A 22,584-nucleotide genomic window follows, 5' to 3' on the forward strand; every position below is an offset into this window, starting at 1 on the left:
AATATCTACATCACTTCATAAGCTTACAGTTTACGCAAATATGAGGTACGTAAATAGACAATAATCTATATTAAAATATTTGGTTTGCTCATATGCAGTATTTTAAAGATATTTTTAACATGTTTGTGGTTTTAGGATTTAAATATATTGAACAGCGAATGATATTATTCCGTTTGAGTGAAGTTCTATTGACTCTGATAACTTTTTATTCCTTACAATCGATCTTTATGATTAAAAGTCATGATTTTCATGAGGCATTCACAGTTAATTATGAATGGATTCTGTTAGTTTTGCTGATTATCATCAACAGACAGACGAAACAAATTGGATTTTTGTATAAAAAAGGGCAGTAGAACTCAATTAGTCTTTCAAGTATATTTTTACTAGTGACGTCCGCGAATTAATCTGTCCTTACACCTCTTTAATTCGGCCCTGTCGCAATATCCGTTCTTAGCCGACGTCTTATAACTATAAAATGTCTTCTTTGTACGTTAAGAGCTATTTAATATTTCGCTTTAATAATTAATTATACGACTAGTATAGGTACAGAAGATTACATTTTGGGTAATTTTATTAAAACTAAATACAGACACTTTGATTCCTTTTCTCTTATTATAGTAGTTACTAGTATATAAATAGACTATCTGACGCCGCCCGGTTTCACCCGCGTGTTTCCCGTTCCCGTGTATGGGGATAATACATAGCCTTCCTCGATAAATGGGCCATCTAACACTGAAAGAATTTTTCAAATCGGACCAGTAGTTCCTGAGATTAGCGCGTTCAATCAAAAAACAAACAAACTCAAGCTTTATAATATTAGTATAGATTGGTGAGTAACAAATGACCTCACCTGTTCAGTTATATTAACATTCTTCCACAGTTTGTCATTGTAATTCCTGAGCGCGGTTCCGGTGATAGCTAGCCTGTGGTTGTCTCCTCTCGCTATGTAGAATTCGTCCTGACTTGTAATCGAACCTGGGTACCCGGCGAATTCCACTGTAGCTCCCGGCGCGGAATCGGTATCTTTAGATGTTTTGTGATAGTTGAGTTTGTACCTTTTCAAGATACGCGTCATTGATGAGTAGCTAAAAAGAATAGACGTCATCATTAACAGTACATTTTAGTAGGCCTCCCCTGTTTATAGTAGAGATATTAAAAAAAAAGAATATTTGCCATATCTTTTAAATATGACTAACTTTTCATTCCTTTCCAAAAACACAGTTGGAAAACACTGTGTTATTCGTATGACAACAAAAGTCCAGCGGGCGTGGATCGAACCACCACCTCTCGGTGATGGTCCGATCCCTTTACCACTGAAATATTGAGGCTTGAGCCTTGAGATTATGGAGCTTAGACACACCACTCTGTTCCAATGCGGCTTTGCGTGTTTTTAGCTTCGAATCTTGTTACGATCACGAGGATAATGACTATGACCTTAATGAAGGCTTGATGTCCTTACCAACTCCAGCTGAGAATTTTCACTAAATAAATAGAAGACCAATAGGTATTTTATCGCTTTCATATGAAATCTCGTGCCTTATTAAGAATGTGGACTCGAGCGATCCGATGCCTAACTATGGCTTGGCAACTTCGTTCGTAACACTCACGATGTTGCGTTCGAGGCGGGGGGCGTGTAGCGATGAATGAAAACCCCACGACTGATGCACGTCATTTCCCTGCACGCACGATTTCGCACCCGCGCAGTCTTTTCGCCCGTCGCCCGCATATCATGGGACTGTTACCAACGAACTTGCCAGACTTTAACATAGGCTAACGTACCAATAAGAAAACAGTGTTGTTTTTCTGCCTTGTGCCCTGTTACAGCTGAGGTCGTGGGTCGGGAAAATGCAATAGCAGTTGGGAAGTCGGTAGTGTTACAGCAATTTTTGGTTTACTAAAATATTCTATGGTCACAAGCTTTTTATTCTGTGCAACTCACCTTCCCGCCACATCTTGCGCCAAAAACAGCTTCTTAATATCTTCCCCATCCTCCGACGTTTCGTTCGCGATTCTCAGGAAAGCGCTGGATAATCCTGGCATAGAACTAAATTCTGTTTCTTGCACGGATATGTTTAATTTATGCTGGATCTCAACCACCTCTGCTACCGAGTTTAGCCAGTATAGATCGGATATGTCGGTCTCATACTCATTGTTGCTGCGGACAACTCCGTGATTCCATCCGGTGTATATCCCTCCGATTTGTGTGTAATGCAAGGCAACCTGTGGACATTAATTATTGCAGTTAATTAAAATTGCATCTAAACCTAAAAACTCAAAGGTGACTGACTGACATAGTGATCTATCAACGCACAGCCATGACATGCTGGTAGATGTTATGACGTAGGCATCCGCTATGAAAGGATTTTGATCAATTCTACCCCCAAGGGGATAACAGAGGGGTTGAAAGTTTGTATAGAAATTCCTTAATTTTTCAGAGTTACGTTCTTAAATCATATCTAATATATAAAATTCTCGTGTCGCGGTGTTCGACATTGAACTCCTCCGAAACGGCTCGACCGATTTTGATGAAATTTTTTGTGCATATTTAGTAGGTTTGAGAATCGGCCAACATCTATTTTTCAAACCCCTAAATGTTAAGGGTAGTCCACCCCTAAATTTTTTTTTTATTTTTTAGGCAAAATTTTTTGTTTTTATTTTTTTATGACACAGCATACAAAAATACATACAACCCTAAATTTTCACCCCTCTACGATCAACCCTTATATTTTATTTGTTAATTAAAAACTATACATACAAATGATTTGTAACTAAAACGTAGTCAATTTGAGCTTTATTGTTATTGTATAAAGTTCATATTAATAATAATTAGAAAACGGGGTAGGGGTAGGGTAGGGGTAGGGTAGGGGTAGGGTAGGGTAGGGGTAGGGTTGGGGTAGGGTAGGGTAGGAGTAGGGTAGAGGTAGGGTAGGGGTAGGGTAGGGGTAGGGGTAGGGTAGGGGTAGGGTAGGGGTAGGGTAGGGGTAGGGTAGGGGTAGGGTAGGGGTAGGGGTAGGGTAGGGGTAGGGTAGGGGTAGGGTAGGGGTAGGGTAGGGGTAGAGTAGGGGTAGGGTAGGGGTAGGGTAGGGGTAGGGTAGGGGTAGGGGTAGGAGTATGGTAGTGTAAGGTAGGGATAGGGAAGAAGTGCAAATAAATAAATTAATAAGTCAAAGCGAAGCTTGAGCGAGTCCGCTAGTCAAATATATAAAATTCTCGTGTCGCGGTGTTCGAACTTGAACTTCTCCGAAACGGCTCGACCGATTTTGATGAAATTTTTTGTGCATATTCAGTAGGTCTGAGAATCGGCCAACATCTATTTTTCAAACCCCTAAATCCTAGGATAGGGTAGTGGTAGGGTAGGGGTATGCTATAGAGATAGGGTAGGGGTAGGGTAGCGGTAGGGTAGGGGTAGGGTAGGGGTAGGGTAGGGGTAGGGTTGGGGTAGGGTAGGGGTAGGGTAGGGGTAGGGTAGGGGTAGGGTAGGGTAGTGGTAGGGTAGGTTTATGGTATAGGGATAGGGTAGGGGTAGGGTAGTGGTAGGGTAGTTGTAGGGTAGGGTAGGGTAGGGGTAGAGTAGAGGTAGGGTAGGGGTAGGGGTAGGAGTATGGTAGTGTTAGGTAGGGATAGGGAAGAAGTGCAAATAAATAAATTAATAAGTCAAAGCGAAGCTTGAGCGAGTCCGCTAGTAAAAATATAAAATGTAACGTGATTCAAGAATTTTTAAAATTCAACCTCTAAATTGGTGAAATAGGGGGTTGAAAGTTTACATCTTCCACGCGGACCGCTAGTCACTCTATAATATGACTTATGATATTCCGACCGTAAGATACAGGATTATATCGATAAATTGGATGAGGACGATTGTAAGTATTTATTCGAATTAGAAAGAATTTACACACATAAATATGATAACGGTGATCATAAATATTTATTTTAGAAAAGCTGAGAGTGTTTAGATATTTTTCATATAATAGTTAACCGTTTCTTTCTCAGGTTCATTGTCACACACAGTTTTACGCTGGAACCACATTTTTGGCAGTTGCAAACTCTATATATCCGCTTAATTTTGTGAAAAAACATTGGCATCCACACGTTTGGTAAGTAGGTACATATAAATGCATTAATTTAGTGTATTCTGAACATTATAGACGTTAAAACAATCTAGGTTTATCCCTGTACCTACTCTTAAATCTATGGTTTAACGAGTTACTATTTTTTCAGTGAAGAATACGGTAAGGTGTTTGTGTTGTACGGTAAGTGACAAAATGATTTGTTTGACCAACTGAAACAGAGACCATTGACATGATTGGTTACAAATGCTCGCAAACCTGCGCAAACCAAATTTGTATTAGTAATGGTTTGTTATGTTTCAAGCGAAGGGGATCCAGCTTTAGGTTGTACTTGAACGATACTTTCAGAGTTTCAAAACTAACTTACATGATGCCAAAATGGATCTGTAGCTGCTCGCTCGGCGGCATAAGTCTTCCATATATTAACAGATTTGTCCAAAGTGTCCCTCAGTTTGTCGCATTGCTTCTCTATGGGCTGGTCTTCGCATTTCGCTCGAATAGTGTTTTCCAAATGCGTATGAATGAGATACCAAGTTAGTGCGCCTTCTACTATTCCCGCTGCGTACGCTTGTATTTCGTCAGGATATGAGCCATCTGTTTCTATTTCTAGAAGCGACCACCTAACAAAGAAGAATATTTTATTAGAACATAAAGACATTCATTCAAGAGACGTGATAGCCCAGTGGATATGACCTCTGCCTTCGATTCCGGATGCATCTAAAACTTTTCAGTTGTGTGTATTTTAAGAAATTAAATATCACGTGTCTCAAACGGTGAAAGAAAACATCGTGAGAAAACCTGCACACCTTAGAATTTTCTTAATTCTCTAGGTGGCCGTGGCTAGTTACCACCCTACCGGCAAAGACGTATCGCTAAGCGATTTAGCGTTCCGCTACGATGCCGTGCAGAAACCGAAAGGGGTGTGGATTTTCATCCTCCTCCTAACAAGTTAGCCCGCTTCCATCTTGCATCAACACTTATCATCAGGTGAGTCAAGGGCTAACTTGTAAAGAATAAAATAAAAAATACCCCCCTACACATAGCAAAAATAAACTTGCGTCCTCTAAAAAACGCAGGGTAAGGCCTAAAAAATGTAACATTTCAATGGATTATAAATCTATACTTCTATATTAAAATAATAAAGCTGAAGAGTTTGTTTGTTTGTTTGATTGAACGCGCTAATCTCTGGAACTACTGGTCCGATTTGAAAAATTCTTTCATTGTTAGATAGCCCATTTATCGAGGAAGGCTATAGGCTATATTATCCCTGGATTCCTACGGGAACGGGAATCACGCGGGTGAAACCGCGCGGTGTCAGCTAGTAGATGACATAAAGTAACTGACCCGGTAGTGTCAATGCCTTCTTTGAAGTAGGCCCGGGCCACTCCCTTTGCGATATCCTTTAGATCGTTGCTCTGACCCCAGTACTCAATGCGATATCCGGTCTTCTCTGAATAGAACACAGTCGCCGCGTAGTTTCCGTCTTCCTGGATTCTAAAACAAACGAGAGTTATTTTGAAATAAATACTACGAGAATTAAATCTGATAGCGTTGCGATTACTTAGACCGTGTAAACGTCGATTAAATCTTGATTCATATTAATTGTGGTATTGTGCTGTAATTTGAGAAATATTACTGACTAACAAATGTCCTGCGGTCTCACCTGCGTAGTTTGCGTTCCCGTGGGAATAAAATATAGCCTACATGTTGCTTATTGCCAATATAGCTTTCTTAAAGAATTTTCGAAATCGTTTTATGGTTATTTCATAGAGTTTTAAGGCGAATAATATTTTACGAATTGGAATGTCCAAATGTGAACATCAGGATATTCTCTTTTCTTTTTGAAAACAAATTGAATACCTATTAGTGATGTTGTAAAAAAATCATGAACTAGTATTTTTAATTTTTTTTTCAAGAATATTTACAATATCTTTAAAAAGACTAGTCTACAAGAAATTAACATAACTGAAAAGTTGAAGATGCATGCACCGGACCAGATTCGAACCTACGCTTTCAGAATCCACTGGAATGTCACGGCCCTCCCACATGACATAAAAAAGGCTAAAGCTAATGCTTTATACAACAATAGTCCAACGGGCAGCGATCGAATTCTCTCTCTCCTCTACTCTCCATTTCTTTACCGTGGAGCTATTAAGATCATGTTTACCTCTTTTTACCGTATAGACTATAGATACCACATATCTTCGAACAAAAGTAAGTACTAGTACTGAACAAGTCCCGAAATAACAATAAACGGCCTCGCTTAGTTAAAACGGCCTCGGCTGGAACCTCGTCCTTTTAAAATCACATCGGAAGGATTTACACATTTCTCGGCCGCGAAACGCCTTGTTTCCTGCCTCGACGGTTGTTCTTAATGAACGTATATATAGGTATACTAGTGAACGCCTACGGATTTACTTGTGTGACTTTCCCATTCCCGTCGGAATAGGGACTAAAATAGAGGCTAATGTTACTCGCTTTTAATATTGCTTTGCTTTGTGTAAGATGTTTTAAAACCGACCCAGTAGCACAAACAATAAATCGTTCCTCTTTATACATACTTATAATAAATCTGTACAGAGGTCAATTCTGTAGTGATCGATACTGATGCCAAAAATGCAATCAGTATAATTTTTGTCTGTCTGTCTGTATATTCGTTATAGAAACAAAAACTACTCGACGGCTTTTAACGAAACTTGGTACAATTATTCTTCATACTTCTAGGCAGGTTATAGTATACTTTTCATCACGCTACGATCCATAGGAGAAGCAGTGAAGGGAAACGTTGGGAAAACGGACGAAGTTACTCCATTTCTACAGCGATACTACGAATACTGTAAGGGCTGGATTAAAGAGGTCTAAGGGCGGATGAAGTCGCGGACGTCCGCTAGTTATACATAATTTAGTCAATAGATATATTGATTAAATGTGTCAAATTAGTGTCTAATCCTTATAAAAAGTATCGCCTGTCAGTTTGACACTTTTAGCAAGTAATTTAACTGATTAGGCAAATATAGATTTCTTTGAAAATTGGCTTCATGAGTTCGCCATAATTGTCCTAAATTATGCACAATTTTTGCTTCTGTACCATTCGTATAACTTAGCCCGTTTGTATGGAGACTGGGTTTCTCTTTTGTTTGTCATTGTTCCAGTTTCATACACTATCCATCTAAGCCACATTGGATCAGCGTAGATCTTAGCTCCAATTCCAAATCCTCTCTATCTATCTATGGTAAACAATGAAAGTTATTTAAAACATAGATTTAAGCAAATATATACCTAGAAATATGTCTATAATATTGAGAATACTTATAATGAAACTGTAGCAGGTCAAATTCTGTACATTGAAGATACTTTGAAAATTTTAGTTGGTTGAAGGGCTATAGATACCTAATCGATACTGAATTTTTATTTTTGTCTGTCTGACTGCCCATATTTTTGTTAGCTAGGCATCGCGCTGAAACTATAAGGAAATAAGCTGCAGTGGGCCATTGAATATGATTATAACATAGTATCTGTTCCTGCGAGAATACCAGGTAAAATATTTAGTAAAATAAGCGTTATTCGTGACTGTAGGTTATATTTTTTATAGCCTACACTCACAAATAACGTGGCATTCTATCAGTAAAATATTTATCAAAATCGGTTTAGTAGATACACAAATTACTTCCTACAATACCACAAACTTTATCTCTTTATAATATTAGTAGGTATAGATCAAAACTATGTGTTTATTCGAAATCTCATAACCGCCAAACCGATCTAAATAAAACTTTGTGGATGAGTATTGAGTATATTTTTTTATACATTTTACGTTTATTGAACTTTTAGAATCTAAATCGATCTATCATAAAAGCAAAATATAGCATTAGTAATTTCAATTTCACTGTGGAAGGAAGCGTAAATGTGGAAAATGATTTATATAGTGTGGTTCCATACAAAAATATTTACTACCGAGAATTTCAAAACACAACATTCCGTCATCGCAATGAATCTCACACAATTTAAAAGCTTCCCAAAATAATGAATGTTAAAAATATTTATATTCCTTTTAAAATATTTAAACGAGCAATTCTGGGCACTTATATATATATACAATATCTTAATGATCAGTTTATTTTTCAATGGTCTCCTACAGGGTAGGTACAGGCCTGCTCACCCTTATTTAAGAGAGAAGGTCTCATACAATGCAAAGAGTTTAAATGTAAGTAATTACATCAATACATTATACCTTTGGGTAAACGTCCTACACTGAAAGGAATTTTTCAACTGTAGACAACTATAGTAACTGTAGATTACATTATTAAACATATATATGCGATTATTTTATGCTAGTGGAACCGCGTGGTACGGTGGTAAGTAGTAATATATAAAAATTACTCATAAAAATATTATGATAGCATACAATATAATTTCAATAGATCTCGAAACCTACATCCAGCCTCGACCCGTGTAATAAAAGCAAACTGTATATTTGCTCAACCTTATATTATATTCGAAAATAACTCCATCATACGCTTTAGTTCATAGACATCGTAAATGTCTGACCCCGTATAAATTCTTTGAAAAGGAAAAGGAGTATTCTTAGATATGTTTGATGAAAAACGGTTGAGCCGTTTTAAAGTTGTTGGGGGGTGAAAGTGGGGATGAGTAACCGAATGTTTACAAATATGTATATACTCGTGTGGGTAATTGAATATTGACCGAAAGTGTAATTAATAATTTCATGACCTGCGGAAGTTTTTAAATATTTTCAGTTGTATGTTTATGTAGAACGTTATCTTGCAAGTTCTGCGACGTGTTGCAAAGTTTATAGACATAGTTTTCCACTTACTAGGTAGGCTGACGCTAACTTTTTGGTCTGTCAATTAAATACTATACAAAATACAAATCTATACTTCTATACTAATATTATAAAGCTTAAGAGTTTGTTTGTTTGTTTGATTGATTGAACGCGCTAATCTCAGGAACTACTGGTCCGATTTGAAAAATTCTTTCAGGGTTAGATAGCCCATTTATCGAGGAAGGCTATAGGCTATATTTTATCCCGGTATTCTTACGGGAACGGGAACCACGCGGGTGAAACCGCGCGGCGTCTGCTAGTAAAAATATAATCTCCCTGGCTTGGGTTAGGTACAGTTATTACATCTAAAATAACTGTACCTAACCTAACTTTCCTATAACATTATAGATATATGTAAATTATATAAAGGAATACCTACCTTTCTATCTGTCCAACGAAGAGCGCCAAGATTGCAAGTACTCCAAGAAAACCCAAGATGTATGAGCTTATTTTAGTTTGCATCCAGGATGCGCCGACCACTTTCAAGATTTTACTCATTTTGCCTTTCTTATATATCAATAAGGAAATTAAATATATATTATAATATGAAGAAGATGTTTAGGAATTTAATAGCAATGAAGTGACAGTGCGTGTAGATGAGTTTTTCCAATGGGAGAACTGTCATCAAAGATGTTGCGTGGCTCGTTCACGGTGTTAGTGCCTCTCCAAATGCGTTCGGAGTCGGCATTGGAGGTTGTTGGAATGATGTGGTGTATCCTCACACCTGAGTTTTGACTGTTATCCGTCAACCCTGTAACAATAGAGAAGTTTATCAATATTTATAGTGTTACTGTAGTCATCCGATCATTTTTATGCCCACTTCACACTGCTCCAATTTGAGTTAGCAGGCTTAGGGTAATGTTTGGTTTGGTTCTTATTTTCTTGTAACCAAGGCTCGGGTGTAATATATGTAAAAACCCAAATTCGAGATGTTACTAAGAAATATTATTACTGACGAAAGATTTTTGGGAATTTATAGCCCGGGCGAAGCTTGGGCGAGCTGATAAGTGAAAAAAATTTAACATCTTTGATAAGTTAAGATAGGTTTTTTTTTTATTTGCTCAAATATGGGTAATGGGCATCTAAATAAAATGAGTAACCTCATATAGAATAGAATAGAATAGAATATATCTTTATTTGTCCACACACGAGTAATAAAATAAAATAAAATAAACAAACAGAACATACAAATATCTGGTCGTGGACAAAACAGGTATCCACCTCAGCACGATGCCACAGCGAGCTGTGGCGCTGGTTTTCAGGTGAAACCTTGTGAGTTCACGGACGTGTCTACGTGACGTGTCTTAACTTAAAACTTATACATGAATACAAAGTAAAATAAAATAATGATGATATCAGTATAATATTTGCTTTTTGCGTTTGTCAGAGACCCCCCTGTGTCCATAATGTTTGTCCGGACCAGCGATGAGACAGTTCGTCCAATCTAATTGTTTGAAATATTGAATTTACAAAAACTACGTAAGCTATCATCCTAAAATTCTGTAGAATATAGGTTACTACTATTACATACTATAATCCAATAATTCAATCAAATCAAGTACCTACCGCTACATGAGGGATTGGAAAATATTTTCTGAACAGTTAGTTAATATAATAAATATAAACATAAATAGTGAAACGAGCTTTTATATGAAAGTGAAGCTTTTATGTAAAACAACACAAAAGGTTTTATATGAAAGTATACTCTGATATGTAGCACAAGAGTGTTTGCCAAAACAAATGAGTCCAAACTCGATTGGTATACCTCGTGTAGTTTAGAAGTTCCTATGCCCACCTTATTCCTTCCCCATCATCCCATCTACAGGGTAGGTACCTACTATAATATCATTGCATTGTTACCGAAACTCCTAATGTATCAATAAAATTCGGGTCTATATCAAATCATTCAAATGTCAGGAAGTAGTTTCAGTTTAACTTCCAAGATTTTTCTCGTAAATCCCTATAGATTAGTTGATAATGGAGTCTTAAAGTGGCCATAGGTACTTCTAATCTACACGAGGTAAACTATCCGTGTTTGGACTCATTTGTTTTGGCAAACATTCTTATCTATCAGATTTCTTTATATAGCATAAATAATTAATGTAAATAAATAATCAAAGCAAAATATTATATTTGAAGTAGACTTTTAGAAAGTCAAGTCTGTGAGTATTTGTTATGTTGTAGGGTCAACATATCCTTAAAATACTTCGCTTACGGGGTGAAACGTGTATAGAGGGTTTACTGGCGTAGTTACATAGGTTCCTCAGTTTTTTGCGGATAATACCAAATTAAATTAATAATTACTAATCATTAATCTATTAAATGGCGCTGCGTGAAAATCGTTAATGCGCGAAGTGCGTAATGAGTTAATTGCGTAATTTTGTGTGGTTTCAACTCCAGTCTTGTCTTTGTAAGACGCGAAACCAGAGCTCCTGAAGGAGGTCTAAGTAACGCCTGCTTCTTTTCAATATTTGTCATAAAAAAATAAAAATAAACAAGATATAGTGCACCTACCTAAATTCAAACAGAATGTACCTAGCTAGGTATATTGAATTCCTGAAACAACACTTTGAAATGTCTTTAAATTTTTTCTTTGCTATTCAATTAAGCTCACTTGTGAACACTCAAGTTAAAATACAAAAGATTCCCAATTTACAATTTTTTCCAAACAATGAATCACAGATGCACTTGTAAATGTTTATTCCGTTTATTTCCAATCGTTCGAGTGTTATGTTCGTTTGTCCTCGCGAATACAACTAACTGCTAAAGTCGTCGGTAGTTTGCTATCACAGTATCAACAAAAGATACTACTATGGAGGATTGCTCTTGTTATCAATTAAATGTAACTAAAACAGGAATTAAATATCATTACTTACTAGCCTTTCAAACAAAAGTTTTATAGATATGTACTCTTACGTAGGTACATATGATGAGACGAATTTTGGCATAGTTGGTGACGTTTGGTTTAAAACAATCAGGTTCCGAATTCACATCTCGCATTTTGTCACTGGTTTGCTTTCAGAAAATGAAAGCCATTGAAATTTTAACATTGAATGGTCATAGAACAATATGTTATGCTGTGATTTTTTTGTTACTCGTTTGACTTTATTATATAACTTCACCCGCCTGATTCTCGTTCCCGTGGGTATACATGGATATAATATAGCCTTTAGCACTCGGGGATAGTATAGCTTCCCAACAGTGAAAGAATTTTTCAAATCGGTTAAGTAATCGGTTTTGTCTGGTGGCAGGCTTCGGTCGTGGATAGTTACTGGCAAAGACGTATCGCCAAGCGATTTAGCGTTTCGGTACGATGCCGTGTAGAAACCAAAAAGGGTGTGGATTGTCTTCCTACTCCTAATAAGTTAGCCCGCTATCTTAGATTACATCATCACTTACCATCAGGTGAGATTGTGTTCAAGGGCTTTAGGGTTGTAAAGAATAAAAATAAAAAAAAGTTTAATCACTGCAAACAAACAATCAAATTTCCTTTTAATAATATTAGTATAGATAAATAACGAGTTATCGAACCAAATAACCATAGCAAAGTCTAGATTGACCATCTACTTGACTGGACATTTTATGTTTTCCAAATTCAGTCGTCGGTCGGAAATGTAGAAGGAATAGGCTACGGGCTACATATCCAACGATGTAGATGGTCAATGATCAGGTCAAATAAAAGAGACGGCTACCCGTATCTTCTATAGAGCTTTTCAAATGGCCAGGAACCGTACATGGAGGAATATCGTTTATCGGGAGGTATCGCCACGGTAAGATATCAGGTAATGACAGTTAAATTGCCTCAGATCTGATACGGTAGAAGATTTCGGTCGTGGCTAGTTTTACAACCCTACTGGCAAAGACGTAGGTATCCCCCAGCGAGCTATCTTTGCGGTACGACGCCGTATATACTATACCAGTCAGGATTCAAGGGTATAGGGTAAATGCAATGTAAGCGCGATTCCATATTAGATTGCATGGGCGACCCCGCTCTAGAAAACGCAGTGTATTTCGACCCCCCACCAGGTGGACTAACGACATCAAGCGAGTCGCAGGGATTCGCTGGATGCAAGTGGCTCAGGATCGTGATGTTTGGAAGTCCCTACAAAAGGCCTAATTCCTGCTGTGGACGTCCATCTGCTGATATGGTGATGATCACTCATGACGCGAAATTTCAGGTAAGCGTTAATTAATATTGCTCAATAAACAAAAAATCTGAATTGTTCTATAATTACAAATAAATCGTCTGTAACACGTATGAATTGCTACATTATAATAATAAAGAAAAGTTATTAATACACAATTATCGTGCACCGTGTCAGCTTAATCTTTTCTAATTGTAAGTGTACCTATTTGTTAAGAATAATCTACGTTTTTTTTTATTCTGTACAAGTTAGCCTTCGACTACAATCTCACCTGATGGTAAGTGATGATGATGATGAATCTAAAATGGAAGCGGGCTAACTTGTTAGGAGGAGGATGAAAATCCACAATCCTTTCGGTTTCCACACGGCATCGTACCGGAACGCTAAATCGCTTGGCGGTACGTCTTTGCCGGTAGGGTGGTAACTAGTCACGGCCGAAGCTTCCTACCAGCCAGACCTGGACCAATTAAGAAAACCTCAATCGGCCCAGCCGGGATCGAACCCAGGACCTCCGTCTTGTAAATCCGGCGTGCATACCACTGCGCCACGGAAGGCGTCAAATTATTACGTACGTATAATTAACATAACGTATTTTGAAACATGACCAATATTTGTCTTTTTAGCCCCCGACACAAAAAGAGAGGTGCTATAAGTTTGACTTGTCTGTCTGTCAGTCTGTCTTTGGCACCATACACAGATGAAGCGATGCCAATTTAGTTTGTTTTGTATGAAACGTGTTTGATGACAATCGGTTGAGCCGTTTACAAGTTCTGGGGAGAGTTCTGAAAGTGAGGAAGAATAACCGAATAACCAAAAATACTCGAGTCTCAAATGAAAGCTCACTGAAAGAGAATATTGATCAAGAGTGTAATTTAATAATTTCATAACCTTCGGGGGTTTTTCGAAAATTTAAATTTTATGTTATTCTTTCCAACAAGGCGAAAATACTGTGTTTTGCGGAGCGGTCGTACTCTAAGAGTGAGTATGACCAATAGTCCGGGTAAGGTTCGAGCCCGCGACCTCTCGTATCTGAGTCCATCACATAACCGTCGAGATAGGAGAAGGCTCGAGAAGTTAAAATAATAACCAAGAGTAGAAAGTATTTTTAAGTATGTAAGCGAAGATCTTTTCACAGCTATTAACACCTAAAATACAGATTTCGTGTTTTCACAATAATAAAAGTAAAATTTATTAGCTTAGCTTAGATTTAAAGTGGACCAAAATATTTCTTTCAAAATAAAGAACAACAATTTTACAAACCTACGACCAACTAAAAAAAATACCTACCTTCAGGCTGCACTAACTAAGTACCTAACCAAAACACACTACATTTCCTAAAAGTAAAATAATAAATATAGGTAACCTATAAATAATAAAAAAATAAAAGATTATTTTTTTTAATTCTCGAATCACATTATCACTTCATTTAAATTTTTCAGCGAGTATCGAGCCAGGGCGATCAGACGGCTGATCTAGAGCAAGCCTAACGTATGAACTAGCTCTAATATAGCTCATTTCCGTAGCTGTGTGTAACCGTACACTACCTACGACTTTACACGTGTAAGAAACAATCGCCTAATAATAACTACCCTGTTACTATCCACCTGTGGATCTAAGGGTGTCATGTCATTTATCATCACTAACAACCCATATTCGGCTCATTGTTGATCATGAGTCACTTTCAGAATGTGAGGGGTTAGGCTAATAGTCCACCACCCAATGCGGATTGACAGACATAGAGAATTAAGAAAATTCTCAGGAATGCAGGTTTCCTCACGATGTTTTTTGTTTACCCGTTTGAGACACGTGATATTTTTTTTAAATTCACTTAACATTTGACAAAAGGGTTTAATGTAAAATAGGGAAATTCTAAATTTATGCTGAGTTATTCCCGTGGGAATACGTGGATAAAATTTAGCATATATGTTACTCTCTGATAATATAGCATTCTATTGGTGAAAGAATATTTCAATTCGGTCCAGTAGTTTTCGAGTTAATTCGTATCATACAACTTACAAAAAATAATCCTTCTTTATAATATTAGTGGAAATTTTCTCAATATTTGCCTATGATCAGTGAAATGCATCATCTCATACTCAACTTTGAATCTTCCCCCCTGAACTTTCCCCCTGAAGTCTTTTTTTTTACAACCAGTTGTGAAAAGCAGAAAACACAGACTTCAGGAGGTAAATTCAGACTCTTTGTGTAAACTAACAAAAATATTTTTTTGGTTTTTTAAAAGGTTTACTTCTCTAATTCCCTTCACTCATAAAATAATGGAACGATTTTTATGCGGTTTTACAAATAATAATTTTACAATCAAAAAAAATGTTTCAATCAAAAAAAAGGAGCAGAGTTTGTTAATACATTTAACAGTGTTTTAAAACAACAATTTTGTTTTTGTAAATTAGTGATAATACAGGGAAAAGAGCAAAATAGTCCAAACACGCATCTTTGTAATAATAATAATCCTATAATAATAATAAATTATCTTCCAGTCATTAGCTTCATTAGCAAAACTTTTTCCTTTTGGAAATGATGCAATATTTTGTGATGAGAATACCTACATACAATACTTAATTTTATTTACGCTGACATGTAAGTATATTTGATGTATAAGCAAAACAGGCAACATGCATTGTGCCCTCAATTCGGTATTCTTTTACTTATTACATTTCGCTTCACTAGTTTTTCTTTTATAATGATAAAACTCTACAGGTAATATGACAAATAATATTTTGAATTATTTTGACAACCTTCTTCGAGATAAATCCATCTTGCTGTATTGGTTGAGCAGCGGCCGGCAATAGTTGTATGAAATTCTTTAATAAATAACTGTATAAAATCATATTTCTCGTGTAATTTAAAAATGGAACGATCTTCTACTCAAAGAAGAGGTAATCAAAGGTTTAATTTAAATTTCGAACTGGCTTGCACATAGCTGCATTACACAAAGCTGTTGAGTGACAAAAAAAATCTTTGGCGCGTAAAAAACTACTGGTATTAGTTGTTCGTCAACTTCGTCATTGGTTTTAAAATAGTATTACACGTAAAATAAAGCAAAAATTGACAGTTTTTTAAGTGAAGTTTTCTACATGATTGAGCGTCCCTTTATTTTAAGAGGTCAATGAATCTAATATATGAAATAAGAGGGAATAGGCATCTTCTAGGCAAGCATGTCCCATCTTAGACCATCTATAGTTGCCATAAGAAAGAAAGTGTCGGTATGTCCCATTCTGGAGCTTACAGAAATAACACAATCAGAAAAAAAAGTGAAATCATGGTCAAACGTCGCTACGAATAGGTAAACAGTTTGCGGAAAATCAACCAACTGGTATTATTATGATGAAAAATCAAAACAATCCCTGAACTTATTACGTCCACGACGTGACTTATCACAAGTTTTTATACTTATAGTTATTGCCGGTAGCAGGAAATACTTAAACATATTAGTACTGTTCAAATATTAATATTTATGCTTCTACAATATATAATAGTTGACTAGTAGATGCCACGCGGTTTCACCCGCGTGGTTCCCGTTCCCGTAGGAATACAGGGATAAAATATAGCCTATAGCCTTCCTCGATAAATGGGCTATCTAACACTGAAAGAATTTTTTAAATGGGACCAGTAGTTCCTGAGATTAGCGCGTTCAATCAAACAAACAAACAAACTCTTCAGCTTTATAATATTAGTATTGATAGTGAAATAGCCTACTGGACCCGAGGAGCATGTTTATACAATTGATTACTATCAAGTTAGTTTTCCATGAGTAGCTTCATCTTAATGAGACGCTCGATATATGAGACGCTCGATATATTCTCGAAAATACTTGATTTTGGTTACTCAGAAATTTTTATTACTTAGTAACTAAGTAATAAAAAATTCTGAGCGTAGGAAGGAGATAACGTATCACGCAATTTGTAGGACAATGTAGCTGGTACATATACTCGTAACTATTAAATAAGCAAAATTAAAAAACAGCTGGTTAGTAAAAAAATTTGATGACCTCGTTAATGATACAAGTTCATCAAAAATTGTTACTAACCAGCTGTTTTGTTTGTTTGTTGAACGAAGAATGTTTTTATTAGGCTCGGATAAAGTGCAAATGTACTGGCTCGAGTGCGAGGTGCAACCCGACGCGGTCCCTGTGAAGCCTCGCGAGGCGCCATGGCAACGAGGACGTATATCTGGTTACGAACTTCCTATTACACTCATAGATAAAAATAAAACCACATTAAGGCTGGATGTAATCGGTAGTATTAAGAAAACCAATTAAGTAGCGTACTAGGACAATTAAACGACTATTGAATATAATTTGAAATTTTTAATTTCAGGGCTTTATAATCGATACTGGTCAAAAAAATATAGTTTTTGTCTGTCTGTCCGCATTTATTGTTGAACGAGCATCACGTTGAATCTACTGATAAAATTGAAATATTCGATTTTTTTCTTCAATACAAAAAAAAACCTCATGTTAAGACATTTGACATAACAAAGTATTTTTACCAAAATTGGAGTTAACGTAGTATTAATTGTTGTAGTCGGTCTGTTTCAGATAGCTTTATACTTAAAAATGTAGATAGCAGCAGCTTAGATAACTTTAGATGTTATTCTTGTATATTTTATATTTTTTATTTCTTCTCCATAATTGCCACTACGACAACAAAAATTATATTTCGATGTGGCTCGCCTTACAGATAAGGTAATGTGTGAGATGAAATTAAACGCTACTTGAATCTCATTATCAAGGGTGAAATATTTTATCTAAGATTTTATCTAAATATAGATTACAAGGAAATCCATATTTGCAAGAGCGATCTCGTCAGAAGAAAAATGACGATATGTAAAATAGAGCTGGAAAGTTCTTTATAAGTCCTCAATTATTACAAATTATATTTATCAATAGGAATCGTGATAGCCCAGAGGGTGTGGGTTCAAATCCGGACCGGGACATGCACCTCTAACTTTTCAGTTGTGTGCATTTTAAGATGAGAGGGGTTAGCCAATAGTCCACTACGCTGGCCAAATGCGGATTGGCAGACTTCACAAACGTAGAGAATTGAGAAAATCCAGTTATGCAAGGCTTCCTCACGATGTTTTCCTTCACCATTTGAGACACGTGATATTTAATTTATAAATGCACACAACTAAAAGTTGGAGGTCCATGCCTCAGGCCGGAGTCGAACCTACGTCCTCCGAAGAGGCAGAGGTGATATCCAATGGGCTATCACGGCTCTCACTTATAGTTTATATCTATACTTAATATTATAAAGCTGAAAAGTTTGTTTGGTTGAACGCGCTCAGGAACTACTGGTACGATTTGAAAAAATATTTCAGTTAGATAGCACATTTATCGAGGAATGTTATAGGCTATATATTATCCCCGTATTCCTACGGGAACGGGAACCACGCGGGTGAAACCGCGTGGCGTCAGCTAGTAGATATAACGATAACGCATTTAAACATAATCTGTTAGAATTACCTGGTGAATTTGTTTACAAATAAACCTCGCCCGCAGCGCCGATCCATGGAAGCACTTTATATTTTTCCGAGTACGTTATATATATAAATATCAAAAAGAAATTTCAAAGGACGTCCGTCGGATGCGTAAACAGTTCTGAAGTAAATCAATACGTCTGGAGCCAGATCATACATTTGGTTTTATAAATTTTATGATGATGTTCTTGTGGTAATGTATATTTTTGAATATCACGTGTAACGTACTAACGTGCTGGAATAGTGGAGTTTGTATAAATGGAAACGCTCCGAAGCATTGATAGCCCAGTGGGTATGACCTGCCTTCGATTAGGAGGGCGTTGGTTCGAATCCGGTCCGGGGCATGCACCTCCAACTTCTAAATTATGTGCATTTTAAGAAATTAAATATCACGTGTCTCAAATGGTGAAGGAAAACCATGGTGGTGGAAACCTGTGATGTAGTCCGCATTAGGACAACGTGGTGGACTATTAGCCTAACCTCTCTCATTCAGAGGAGACTCGTACTCAACAGTGAGCCGGTTGTTATTGATGATGATGAGAGGCCCCGTTGGTCCTATGCTTAACATACCTGGCAATAGATCATGAGGGCCAGAGTTCGAGGGCAATAACATATTGAATGTCCTTTTAATAAATTCTTGCTCATGGTAACACCGCTGAGGTCATGCCGTATGCGTGTAAGAAAGGGAAGCCAGACAGAGTAACGTCGTAACGCGTTACGTTACCAATCGGTACCCTCCCATAAGAAGTTGTCACTTCAAAAACTATTGCAGAACTTAGATAATCTGAACTCGTAAACTATAAAATCCATGCAACAACTTAGAATATGTTAAGTTAGACCTAGATCAGCATAGAGGTCAATGTACACCTGTTGTTTTGCTGTTAAAAGTAGCTATTCCATTGAATTGGGGGGAATGTACTTAAACGACCTGATCAAATACATTGAATAATGAGTACCTATAGAGAAATATCGTTTTTAAATTCTACCCGACCGGCTGTATTCGGTCACTCTTTCGCTAAATTGGCAAAACTAAATTTTTGCGAAATTTTTCGACTTTATGTTTATGATTCTGTTTTCAGACTATATTTCCTAATCCTTGCATATACCAACCTTAGGTCTATAATAGTTCCATTGGTTACTGAATCATCAAACTGTGAAATTAAGCCAAGTTTTCCATTTTTTGACCTGAATGGCGTCGTAACCTACGAACGATAATTTGTAGACAATTTAATTAGCTTTCAATAAGGTGAAGAGCCGGGTCTGTAAACCTTGCAGTTTTCTCAAATTCTTGAAACTTGAACGTATGGTAAAATCACATTTTTGCAAAAAATTATTTAATATTTCCCAGATTTTCTTTTAACGTAGCAGATTTTTTAGTTAATGTTTCATGTTTTGTTAAAAACAACATAATTATTGAGACTACTCAAATAAAAACAGATATTCAGGTAAATTCGGTAAGCACACAAATGACGTCAAATGTGTAAATAAAAATAAGCCTGCGTTAACATTAAATAGAGATTATAATTACGCACGCCTAAGGCGAGCCTCATACCTACATTTTCCGTATTCGTTTTCCTTGTTCGGAAAATCAAATGCATGAAATCAATATAAAATACATTAAATGACACACATATACCTAATCGAACGGGAGAAAATGAAGAAAAACGTAAAGTATCACGGAATTCCAAATAGGAATCACGCAATAGGAAAACGAATACGGAAATTAAGTGTATGCGGCCGGCCTAAACATACTTATAAAAGTTTTAATACATATGACAACATTACAAATAGTAGGGGATACGTTTGGGATCCGAATATAAGACGACCTTCACCGAAAGTGATTTCGTAATTACATGTACATAGTAAGTATATATTTAATTAGTTAATATTAAGTACATATTTTAACGTCCTCACGTCTCAAACAGTAAGGAAAAACATAGTGAGGAAATCTGCATACCAGAGAATTTTCTTAATTCCGTAAAGTCTGCCAATTGGGCAAAATTGGGGCTGCGTGGTGGATTATTGGCCTAACCCCTCTCATACAGAGAAGAGGAGCTCAGCAGTGAACCGAATATGAGTTGATAACGACATCAAGTAATATTGTGACGTCACAAAACGGACGACAGTTTTTTTGACGTTTTTATTTAATTAAGTTTTACGAGAAATCCTAAACTTTTATTAATTAGTATCGATATATTTCGGACCCTTATTCCATCCTACTTCCTACTAATATTATAAACGCGAAAGTTTGTATGGATGTTTGGATGTTTGTTACTCTTTAACGCCGCTACTACTGAAGCGATTTGGCTAATATTTGCAATGGAAATGGATTTTACTCTGAATTAACACATAGACTACTTTTTATCCCAAAAAATCCATAGTTTCCCGAGATTTGCGAAAACTAATGATTTTAATGATATGAATGTTTGTTACTCTTTCACGCCTCGACTACTTAACCGAATTAGCTGAAATTTGGTATTGAGATATATTATAGCATGGACTAACACATATGCTACTTTTTATCCCGGAAAAATTTATGGTTCCCGAGGGATTTGTGAAAAATTAAATTCCACGCGGACGAAGTCGCGGATGTCCGCTAGTGTTATATATATACGAAATACATCAAAAACAATATAAAGCGTTGTTTATATCAAATTTGATATGAGTCGTCTATCCTATTCTAACGTAAAGTAAAGAAAGCCTACGAAAGTAAAGTTCAGTATTTCGTAACCTAACTCAGGACTCGAGGCCAGGACTTCGTGATCAGAAACCACATAGACTAACTACAACCAACGAGGCAAAATCAAATATATTTACGCCAAACAAAAACATAAATCGTGTATTCCAGTTGAGTGATTGCTGGCTCGATGATATGCGCAGGCGGTGTTATTTCAGAAGCAGATAAGTCTCCAGTACTTTAAGTATGTGCGCTTATGGCTTTGGCGCCGTCTGCCGATGCACATAACATTAGTTATGGGAAATTTACATAAGCGTATATATTTGCTCGTATCAGCGAAATAAACGATGTATTTACCGTGATATTCAATACATATAAATACAATAGGGATGATGACAGTTTTTTAAATTGTATATAAATTAGGAGTATGTTAATAGTAAAGCAATTTTGTAAAAGTAACAGGGTATCTGCGATCATTACTTTAAGGGATTTAAAGGGTCAGATTTGCGGCGCTGCCGCGGATCCCTGAAAAACGCCCCATACAAAATGGTACGAGCTGGCTAACTTGTTAAGAGGAGGATGAAAATCCACACCTCTTTCACGTTCACGTTTGTACGTGCCACGACCATGACCGAGCCTCCCACCAGCCAGATCTGGACCTATTAAGAAAACCTTAATCAACCCAGCCGGGGATCGAATCCAGGACCTCATGTAAATCCGCCGCGCATACCACAGCGTAACGGAGGACGTCAATAAGGCAGACGAGGCTGTCTGATGTGACTTCAATATAACTGTGTTTTTTCAAGTGCCTATAGCCTATATATACTTATATTATTAACACAATACTAAAACACAATCAAGCTTTTTTTGTCTGTCTGTCTGTCTGTTTCTCCGGGCTAATCTCGGGAACGATTAAACGTGTCTTTCACTAGTAGATAGAGGAGGTTATTGTGCAACATATAGGTAGGCTACACGGAAAAAATCTATGGTTCCCGCGGGATTTGTGAAATATTAAATTTCACAATAAGAAAGTTGCGGGCTAGTTATATAATATACTCAGAGGCACTATTATCCGCCCACTTAAATATACTCGCGTCATATTAACGTGGGCGGATAATTGTGCCTCTGAGTATATATTACCTACGTCAAATAAGCCAATGGCGTTTGTAGTTGTACGTAACTCGTAGTTCTAATGTAATCTTTGTGTTTAGAGTAAATAATGCTAATCTGTTTATTCTTGAGGTACCTACTAGCTGTATTCGCCAAGCAAACACTTAAATGCAAAGTGCATTTTACGTTGTAATGACGTGTAAATGGAATGAATGCTTAGGTTTTAGCTTGATGTACTTTGTG

General features: G+C 36.7%; 1 protein-coding gene across 2 annotated transcripts in view; it reads right to left on the reverse strand.

The window, feature by feature from the left end:
• The window catches only part of LOC112043568 (putative phospholipase B-like lamina ancestor), a 46,345-nt gene that overhangs the window by 6,590 nt on the left and 17,171 nt on the right, over positions 1-22,584 (reverse strand). The window contains exons 3-7 of one of the 2 annotated variants that reach the window (XM_024079042.2): positions 9,290-9,661; positions 5,412-5,561; positions 4,435-4,687; positions 1,940-2,220; positions 851-1,085 (exon numbers count right to left, since the gene is read on the reverse strand). In XM_024079042.2, the coding sequence (XP_023934810.1) occupies positions 851-1,085; positions 1,940-2,220; positions 4,435-4,687; positions 5,412-5,561; positions 9,290-9,408 (1,038 nt within the window). In that variant the 5' untranslated portion in view covers positions 9,409-9,661. The remainder of the gene's footprint in view (positions 1-850; positions 1,086-1,939; positions 2,221-4,434; positions 4,688-5,411; positions 5,562-9,289; positions 9,662-22,584) is intronic. The other variant, XM_024079046.2, reaches the window with a different exon arrangement.

This window comes from Bicyclus anynana, chromosome 14, assembly GCF_947172395.1.
Source record: "Bicyclus anynana chromosome 14, ilBicAnyn1.1, whole genome shotgun sequence".
Lineage (NCBI taxonomy): Eukaryota > Metazoa > Arthropoda > Insecta > Lepidoptera > Nymphalidae > Bicyclus > Bicyclus anynana.